At 46.8% G+C, this 10399-nt stretch overlaps 1 protein-coding gene and 1 pseudogene across 2 annotated transcripts; both read left to right on the top strand.

Moving 5' to 3' along the window:
* Positions 1-685: 685 nt before the first annotated feature.
* On the top strand, positions 686-2449 carry LOC310800195 (extracellular calcium-sensing receptor-like; the record flags this gene model as incomplete). The annotated part of the gene is made up of 4 exons (XM_083662781.1): positions 686-921; positions 1058-1343; positions 1579-2094; positions 2444-2449. 4 exons carry the CDS (start codon positions 686-688, stop codon positions 2447-2449), a joined length of 1044 nt encoding a protein of 347 aa, XP_083518907.1.
* Positions 2450-3428: 979 nt separating this feature from the next.
* LOC310800182 (extracellular calcium-sensing receptor-like) lies at positions 3429-8923 on the top strand (annotated as a pseudogene). Its single transcript has 6 exons — positions 3429-3438; positions 5811-6702; positions 7495-7582; positions 7955-8037; positions 8465-8567; positions 8836-8923. The product of its transcript is annotated as an extracellular calcium-sensing receptor-like (transcript).
* Positions 8924-10399: the final 1476 nt, after the last annotated feature.

The raw sequence follows: 10399 nt of genomic DNA, 5'->3' as shown, positions 1-10399 counted from the left end.
TGAGCGATGACATGATCACGATTATGATTTGTGAGGGGACAGAGCGGGGTGAAAGACAACATCGTAAGCCCCGCCCCCCAGCCACCCCAAGATGAGAGGTTGATTCTAGGAGTTTAGTTCCCCTTTAACCATATAAAATATAATTTTCGAGGCTTTAGCGCTCCATCCTCCATTATTTTTCAAAGTGCTGCAAATCAGACGTTCAAATATCGAATGGAAAAACACCACCATGTTATGTGACTGAATACGCTACTACTCATAAGATACAGCCAAAACTCATTAAGAACTTTCCAGTTTTGCACCTCCCTCCTCTGCCCTGTCCTCCCTGTGGAGCTAACATCACTGTTCATTACTATGTGTCATGCGTTAATATCTATAAATACAGATGCAAGCTCTGCCCTGCGCCTTTTAGGGTGCATCTGCTGCTGCCCTGCAGTTTGTCTCTTAAGGTCCTTACACACGCGTCAATATTTTTCAAACCTATATCAGTCAATGTGTGCATACCAACGGTAGAGTTTTGCTGAGTGATATTGCAGCAATTATTTTTTTGGACGAGGGTTGATTTTTCTGAAATTCGCTTCCGACGTGAACACAACACATCTGTTGCTGTGATTGACTTGTAGGTCAAAATTTGCATTGCATTTTCGTGCTGTATATTCACATCACTCTTGGTGTCTTTAGTATGATGTCCACCCAAAGCTGGACAGAGCAGGGTTGGGTCCTTCTGCAGCTGCTGCTGGTGGTGGCGGCATCTCTCTCTGGGGCTGAGGAGCCGGTGTGTCAGCAGATGGGGGAGCTGGAGATCCCCCAGCTGTCTAAGAATGGGGACATTATTTTGGGTGGAATGTTCTCTTTCCACAGCAGCTGGAAAGACAGACATGACACCTACATGTACAGACCACGGCCTCTGCAGTGCACAAGGTAAATCACACTGTAGCAAGCTGTTTGACATAAGTAAGTTGTGAAGTAAGAAATGTTTGCTCATATAGTTTCATTTTTTATTTTGTTTCATTTCATAACACCAACTATAACTGTCTGGGTCAAGTTTGAATTTCAGAGTGTTCCAGATTGCTCAGGCTATGCTCTTTGCCATTGAGGAGATTAACAACAGCACAGACTTGCTGCCTGGCATCTTTCTCGGCTACAAGATCTATGATTCATGTGACACCATTCCAAGGGGGATAAGGGTGGCACTGGCCTTGGCTAATGGTAATGAGGATTTATCCACAGCCTCCACGACACCCTGCACCAGACCGGCCCAAGTGCAGGCCATTATAGGAGCGACCCCCTCCTCTGCTTCCATGGCTATATCCACTGTCATTGGACCGTTTCACATCCCATTGGTGGGTAGTTTTTTCACTTAATGTATAATCATGTACTGTAATGGACCTTGGCCACAGTTTGATCTATTCATTTTTGTTTTATTTTCTCAATAATATAATAATTACGATACTGCAATCTGTCTGACTGCTCACAGTAAAGGCAGTTTTAAGGGATTAATGTGCTCTGTTTTCCTGTGTATTTGTATTTATTTTTTGCATCCTCCTCATGGGAATATCATTCCTTTCTACTCCCTAGATCAGCCCCTGGGCCACCTGTGCTTGTCTCAGTGACAAAGTCCGCTACCCATCCTTCCTCAGAACAATACCCAGTGACTTCTACCAGAGCAGAGCTCTGGCCCAGTTGGTCAAGCACTTTGGCTGGACTTGGGTCGGGACAATTAGGAGCAATAATGATTATGGCAATAACGGCATGGCCATATTCACAGAGACGGCCCAAAAGTTGGGCATCTGTCTAGAGTACTCTCTAGCCTTATTTAGAACAGATCCACCAGAAAAAATACAGGCAATAATTGACGTGATCAAAGCTTCCACTTCCAAGGTGATTGTTGCTTTCCTCTCTGGCTCTGATTTGGAGATATTAATACATGTGATGGCCCCCCACAACCTGACTGGGTACCAGTGGGTAGGCAGTGAGGCCTGGATTGCTGATTCCTCCACTGCAACTATGACTGGACGCCACATCCTGGATGGTGCTATAGGGCTGTCCATCCGCAAGGGCCATGTCACAGGCATGAGAGAGTTCATTTTGGATGTAAAGCCACTCATTTCATCTCGTAATGAATTGTTCACAGAATTCTGGGAGACAATCTTTGATTGTAGGTTCAAGCAGGCTCAGACGGGCTCAGGAGGGAATCAGATATACTGTACAGGGTCTGAAGATCTGTCTGGGCAGCAACACGTTTTCACTGATATGTCATACATGCCCTTCTTTAACAATGTCTATAAAGGAGTGTATGCTGTGGCTCACGCACTACATAATATTCTTGGCTGTAAAGAAATATGTGGCAATAAGGTACAGCCAGATCCATTCACGGTGAGTTGAATACTGAAGGCTGAATGATAGTTCAACATTATGTGTTTCAAATGAACTTCTTTTGTAGAACTAGGTGGTTTACATTTAGTGGAATAAATTAAGTAATATCTATCTTCTTAGATTTTGCAGCACATAAAAAAGGTTCAGTTCAAGACAAAGGAGGGGGAGGACGTTTACTTTGATGAGAATGGAGACCCAACAGCCACGTATGAAATCATAAACTGGCAGCCGAACAAAGATGGCAATGTGCAGTTTGTCACTGTTGGTCTTTATGACGCATCTTTACCTGCAGTAAAACAGCTAAATCTGCACACTAAATCCTTAATTTGGGCACAGAACTCAGAACAGGTTAATACTGTATTCATGGATTGTTAATTTATGGGATTATTGTATCGTAATGTCTATTTCATCAGAATTCCAAATGGTGACTTGTAAAGACAACAGCATCTCAAACCCGATGGAGTCCAGTGCCCAATTTCAGACACATCCATAGTCATAGTGCCACCTACTGGCGACACAAAAAGCAGTTTATCTCGAGAACTGTTCATCTGATCAAGTTCAGACTTGGGGAGTGCGCTTGCGGGAACCCGATGGAGTCCAGTGCCCAATTTCAGACACATGCATAGTCATAGTGCTACCTACTGGCAACACAAAAATCTGTTTATCTCGAGAACTGTTCACCCGATCGAGTTCAAACTTGGGGAGTGCGCTGTCCAATTTCGGACGCGCCCATAGTGAGTGCCACCTACTGCCAACATAAAAAGCAGTTTATCTCGAGAGCCGTTCATCTGATTGACTTCAAACTGTGTGGTTGCGCTGCTGGGACCCCGACAAAGTGTGATGCCCAATTTCGAAGATGCATACTCATAGCCCTATTAACTGGCAATATGAAAACATTTTTATCTCGAGAACCGTTCATCCAATCGACTTCAAACTGTGTGGGTGCGCTGCTGGGAACCTGACAGAGTGCAATGCCCAATTTCGGACACACGCAGAGTCAGCGCCACCTATAGAGTACCACAGGAATGAGTCGGAAGTAGCAAATTGCCGCCATGTTGGATCGTAAGGGGAAAAGGCTATTAGTGGGGCGGCATAGCTCAAATGAGACCAATCGTTCATTTTGTGATAAAAGCACCACATTTTGCAGATGTGTTCAGAGATCTATTCTGAACAAAACTGGATATTGGGGCATCGCAAAGTTGCCCCCTGGTGGCTGTACAGACATTTTTCAAAATGGCCACCATCGATTTGTCTACATTTCCTATCCCATTGGACCCACATGCAATACTGGACATAATATAGATCCTAGTAAGCCTGAGAACCAAATAAAAATAGTAATTCAAAATTATATGGACTTTTACAAAGTAATTGGTCATCTCATTATATTATGTGTGTACATTATAGGCCTATTAGTGTGGCTATTGTTCATTTTGTGATAAAAGTGCCAAATTTGGCACAGGAATAGCTTAATGTAGAAGACATCTGGATATTGGGGCATTGCAGATTGGCATTCTATGACCATTTTCCAAAATGGCCACCAGCCGTAGCTCAACATATGAGACCAATCATTCATTTTGTGATACAAGCACCACATTTTGCAGATATGTTCATAGATATATTCTGAACAAAACTGGATATTGGGGCTAGAGAGCTGCAAACCCGAGGGGACCCTCGCGGGCCCCTCGGGCCTGGCCAATACGGGCTGAGGCCGGGCTTTTTTTTTAAATGAATTGCTCCGAACCGCCGGGTTCGGGCCGTTTCAATAATAAAATAAAATGAAGCTGTATTAGGCTACTCGCTTTATTTTACACAGCAGAGTGAGACCAAGAGGAGGAGGAGCGCACAGACATGCACACACCGTCCCCACACACACTCACCATGACGTTAGTCTGCCACTCCAGTCCACAATCTACCTTATGACATGTTTCAGTCAGCGAGCTGTCACTGTCAGCATAAAAAACAACAAAACAAGCCGCGTGTGTCCGTGTCCGTGTCGTGAGAAAGAGATAAATAAGATCGATGGACATAAAACAAAGTTCGCGAGGGGAGAGTTAAACAGTCCCCACTGCAGTAGGGAAAGCTCATTTCAACCTGTTGAAAACGAACCCATCTACCATACATTGTGAGGACACTAATGTGACGTTATTCAATGCAGCTATAAACGGTAAGTCTGCTGTTTTAATTTCGATATGCTTGAGTGACATAATGTTTCAGTTTGTGGGCATTGTTGCTGTTGGCAATTGTCTGGATTTTGATAGGCCACGGTAGCGTGTGTGAGAGGGGGAGAGAGAGACAGAGAGAAAGCTGCGGTGGTTGTCTTTATAGGCAACACAGTCTAGCAACGTTTTGGACCAACGAGTTCAGCAGTGCGGCCTCATGCACAGAAAGGGAGAGAGAGATGTGTCATCATATCGTGATATTGATGTCGGGCCTCGCAACGGGCTCGCCCAATTAATTTCATAACTCATCTGTGCGTAATTCTGAACAGCTGCAGCGCGAGAGGAGAGACTATAGCATTTAAAGTGTGGAGATGGAGATAGGTCTGCTAAAGCAACGTGGAGACGAGAGAGACAGAAAATAACAAATTCCACGACTGCAAGTGTCGGGCTGCTCTGTGTGGCATTATGTGGCAATAAGCTGTAACGTTAATTGGCTCTGGTAATTTGGTAATAAGAAAAAAAATCTCAACTTCTGCCTATATCCTGGAGACTCTACAGGATTAGGCCTGTCAAGAATGAAATAATAATGATGAAGATGCTGCAATCAGACAATGTTATTACAGAAGAAGGCTGATGAGACCACGACAGCATTACCAGTGAGTCCAGTCCAAACTGCCGATGATTGCAATCATGCAAAAAAAAAGGATGGATCCAATGCAGTTTCACCAGGCAGTCACCAAAACGGGATGTTTTTAATCAATAAAATGTTGTCCTCAGGCTATACGCACAGAGCAGCTGGCTGCGGGAGTTTGTTTCATCAAAAAAATGCGCAAGGTATCTACAGTTGGGTCGGATCACGGTACGTTTATACCACAAATTAACCGCTCCAGGGTTCACTTGACAGCGGACCGAAACCACCCCTCAAAGGCGGACCAGAGAGCGGTTATTTGGTCTGCACCAGAGTTCGAGTCCAGCGTTCACACCAACCCATACGGACCGCACCAAAGGGGAAAGTTTGAATAAACCAGACTAAACAAGGCTGGTGTGAACACGACCTAAGATGAGACTAAAATACCCCGACTTTTAGTCGACTAAAACTTGACTAAATAAAAAGAGGGTGAGATTGACTAAATATGATGAAAACTAACCAGGACTAAATAATAATAAAAAAAGTAGCCAACAAAAAGTAACCCTGGCCTGGCCTGCTGCCACCGCCGTGGGAAAATGAGGGAGCTACTCAGGAAATGTAATATCTGTTTTGATTTTAACTTGTAGATTCCATCACCTGTGAGCGATGCCATCCTGAATTCTGGTCGAACAAGAAAAGAGATGACTGTGAGAAGAAGGACACAGAGTTTCTATCATATGAAGAGATTATGGGGGCACTTCTCGCAGCGGCGGCCCTGTTAGGAACTTCCATGTGTGCTATGGTGGCTTTCATTTTCTTCAGATACAGGAACAGCCCCATAGTCAAGGCCAACAACTCTGAGCTGAGCTTCCTGCTGCTCTTCTCCCTGGCTCTGTGTTTCCTGTGTTCTCTGACCTTCATCGGCCGGCCCTCTGAGTGGTCCTGCATGCTGCGACACACAGCATTTGGGATCACCTTTGTCCTCTCCATGTCTTGTGTTCTGTTGAAAACTATAGTGGTGTTACTGGCCTTCAGGGCTACACTTCCAGGGAGTAATATCATGAAATGGTTCGGCCCTGCTCAGCAGAGACTCAGTGTTCTGGCTTTCACTCTCATACAGGCCCTGATTTGCATACTTTGGCTAACTATCTCTCCTCCTTTTCCTTTCAAGAATTTTAAACACTTTAAAGACAAAATCATCTTAGAATGTGCATTAGGCTCAGTTGTAGGCTTCTGGGCTGTGTTGGGGTATACGTATAGGAGTCCTGGCTATGTTATGTTTCTTTCTAGCTTTTTTGGCTCGGAAACTGCCTGAAAATTTCAATGAAGCCAAATTTATCACCTTCAGCATGCTGATATTCTGTGCGGTCTGGATCACTTTTATCCCTGCATATGTCAGCTCACCAGGGAAGTTCAGTGTTGCTGTGGAGATATTTGCAATTCTGGCCTCCAGTTTTGCACTGTTAATCTGTATTTTCATTCCAAAATGTTACATAATCTTAGTGAAGCCAGAAAAGAATACAAAAAAGAACATGATGGGTAAAATGTAATCAAAATCATCATAACAAGTGAATATATATACAGTACGGTGGTGCAGTGGTAAGCGCTGTCGCCTCACAGCTCGAAGGTCCTGGGTTCGAGTCCCACCTGGGACGCTGTGAATGCTGAAGGAATGCGTGCCCGTCCGCATGTCCTCGAGTGCCCACCGCCCGGGTGGGGTCGTCAAAAGGGCCTTTCTGTGTGGAGTTTGCATGTTCTCCCTGTGCCCCCCGGGGGTTTCCTTCATATAGGAACCCCCTTCACCAAAACATGCAATATCCTGGTTGCTAATGTGCTTCCTCCTCTGGTCGTTAAGGGCGCCTGTTCAGAGGGAGGGGAACTGGTTGGAATAGTGTGAACCTCCCACGTGCTATGTCCTACCGGTGAAGCTTCCTCTGTCAGGTGAAAAAATTAAATTCGCACTAATGGGGATAAAAATGGGATAAAAAATCGGGGGGGAAAAGAAAAAAAGAAGAAGAAAAAAGTGAATATAATGAGGGAATATAATAGGCATAGTAGAACTCCAGGTTATGAATATAACCCAGGTTTTACAAAACAAGGTGAGAAGTCTCTCATGATGGGAGAGTCCTCTCAGGTCCCTGACAGAAGTAATAATTATCTACACAATATAACATATTAATCGAATATTAAGCGTGATCCAGATTTTGGTTTCCCACAATCATGAAAACAAAAAAAATTGAAAATCATGATGAAACGTGCTGCATTCCTCTTAGCAATGTTGCTCTTGTTTTGTCTTATAATGTAAATCCAGCGCACCCCTTTCTCTCACAGTGGTGTGCACCGCCTCTCCCCCAAAGCCCAAATACGCTGTGGTGCGTGTAGTTTCAGCTCGAGTTGAGAACAGAGCCCCGACGTATTTGTCAGTTTATTTTTTATGTATATTCTTCCTTGGTAGAAGATGGCAGTTCAAAGAAATCCAGTTTTACTTTGTTTCAAACCTCGGATTATCACACTATGCCAAGCTGCTTCCCAGCAGCAAACCTACTGGATAATGTCAATTTTCTCAAAACTGACCCCTATAAAACCATCCATTGCACCTGAAGGCGTCATGGCCATTGGCCATAGCACAGCCACCCGCTCTGCCCCCGTGACTGCCACATCACGTCCGTGCTATAGCCAAGACCGTCTCTTACTTTATCCAGTAATCTGCTCTGACATCCTTCTCTTGACCCATTGCTAGCAAATGGCTAGCTCTTGGCTAGTAGCGGATACCTGTCTCCTTGAGTTCCAGAAACCACACGGGAGAGGCGGACAAGGACTGCGGGAGGTTTTTCATCGACCCGGTTCTCTTCGCCAAGAACGGCGGGACCTGCTGTGAAAGCTAAGAGTATTTCTCTCGTTGGTTTAACTGCTAGCATGTTTTGTCTGGGGCCGGAGCACGGCAAGCGCGCATTGGTGGACCCACACTTCTGTCAGAACGAAACACTTCTGCCCTGAGCCCAGGGACATTCACTGCCTGTGTGAACACAGCGCAAGCTTGCCTCCGTGCGAAGGGGATACGTGTCTGTTTACCTCAACGACGCGCTCAAAGCGTCAGACTTGAGGGACCTCGCCATCGCGCACACAAGGGTCGATCTCCGTGTCGATCTCTTCGCATCACAGCTCGCAACGCACTGCCCCCTGTGGTTCTCTGTCGAAAACGACGATCTCCCCTTGGGTCACGATGCATTAGCACACGTGTGGCCCAGGGAGAGCCTTTACGCGTTTCCCCCCTCCCCCTGATCCATTCTGTCCTTATGAGTGAAGGAGCAGGGCCTGCGACTTACCCTGGTGGCTCTGCAGTGGCCGCAGCAGATCTGGTTCGCGGACCTCATCCTGCTATCGGAAGGGCTGCTGCCATGCCGGTAGGACCTCATGTCGCAAGCGAAGGGCGAAATACTCCACCCCGCCCCTTCCAGATGGAAGTTGGCGGGCTGGTCCCTGAACGGGAGCGCCTGTTAGCTCAGGGTTTGCCCATGAGCGTGGTGCACACCATACAGAGCGCTAGGGCTACGTCCACGCACTCTCAGTAGCCTACGCTTACAAGTGGCGAGTTTTCTCGCACTGGTGCGTGGAACGGAACAAGGATCCAGTGTGTTGTGGTGTTCAGCCCATCCTCTGTTTCCTGCAAAGCCTGTATGATGCGGGCCAATCCCCTCAGTCCCTCAAAGTCTATGTGGCTGCCATATCTGCCTGTCACATGGTGATCGAAGGGAAATAAAAGGGGAGCCTCCTGCTGGTCTCCCGGTTTATGAAGGGGGTGCGCAGGCTACAACCACGGGTGCGGAATGTCTTCCCTAAATGGGACTTGGTCACGGTGTTGGAGGAGCCCTTGGAAACTGTGGACCTGAAGTTCCTGACCTTCAAGACTGCGCTGTGTTACCCTTGTCTTCAGGAAAAAGGGTTGGCGACTTGATTGCCCTGTCACTCAGTCCAGCAGTCTTGCTTGGTATTTGCTGATGACGCGCGGAGGGTTAAGCTTCAGCTCAACCCTGCATACCAGCCTAAGAATATCAAGTGTATCAGGTGTATGTTTGTAGACCTGGTGGCTTTTTGTCCCCCTCCTTTCAGCTCAGAGGAGCGACAGTTGCTGTCTGTCGCTGACTGAGCGGAAAGCTACATGTCATGACATGAGTATGAATGGCAGACTAACATCACGTGAGGGTCTCTGTGTGACTGTGTGGCTGGGGGAGTGTCTGTGCACTCCTCCTCTTTGTCTGACTGTGCTCTACGGTGTAAAATTAAGCGAGTAATACAACGTTATTTAATTTAATTATATAAGGGGCCCGCGAGGGGCCCGCGAGGGTACCCTCGGGCTTGCAGCTCTCTAACGCACGCTGCGCACCTGTAACCAGTTGCTGGTTTGCTTTGGGCCACGGGCCCTGGGTGGGGCACTGTCCAAGGAGCTCTTGTCGCACTGGATAGTGGAGGCCATTGCTTTGGCTTACTCTGCAGTGGGGAAGGTTCCCCCGGAGGGTATTAAAGCCCACTCTATGCGAGGTGTTGTGACATCCTGGGTGTTGTTGCGTGGTGTCAGTGGAAAACATGTGTGCGGCTGCCTCATGGTCTACCCACCACACTTTGTTCGGTTCTATAGCCTTGATCTGGGCAGCGCGCCCTTTGCGCATGCTGTTTTGTCAGCGGCCAGGAGGTAGTTCCTTAGTCACCCTTATGCCTAAGGATTGCCATGGGCTGCGGCCATGTGCTCCGTTGCCAGTCTCGGGTCTCAGGGTCGCACAAGGTGCTTCCTTGCAGTAAGGTTGGTTGGATAATTGACATACTGTAGTGTGAGAATCCCAAGTTCGTAACGAAGTAAAACGTTGGGGTTGTCCTACAACCCAGGTTCTACGAGTAAGAACGCGGATTCTCACACATTTACTCTTGCTGCTTTCTTCGGAACAGCAGATTTATGGATGCTTTGAGTGAGGATGCTGGCTCATGGCACGGATGTGATGTGGTGGTCACGGGGGCGGAGTGGGTGGCCAGAAGCCATGATGCCTTCAGGCGCAATGGATGGTTTTATAGGGGTCAATTTTGAGAAAATGGACATTATCCAGTAGGTGCGCTGCTGGGAAGCAGCTTGGCATAGTGTGAGAATCCTCATTCTTACTCGTAAAACCTGGGTTGTAGGACAACCCCAACGATTAGTGAACATAAAAGTTCAATCAGATGTGCTGATCCCTACCCTGTTGCCTGT

The sequence above is a fragment of the Poromitra crassiceps genome, assembly GCF_964638095.1.
Source record: "Poromitra crassiceps genome assembly, chromosome: 2".
NCBI lineage: Eukaryota > Metazoa > Chordata > Actinopteri > Beryciformes > Melamphaidae > Poromitra > Poromitra crassiceps.
This window is presented reverse-complemented; position numbering and strand designations above follow the sequence as displayed.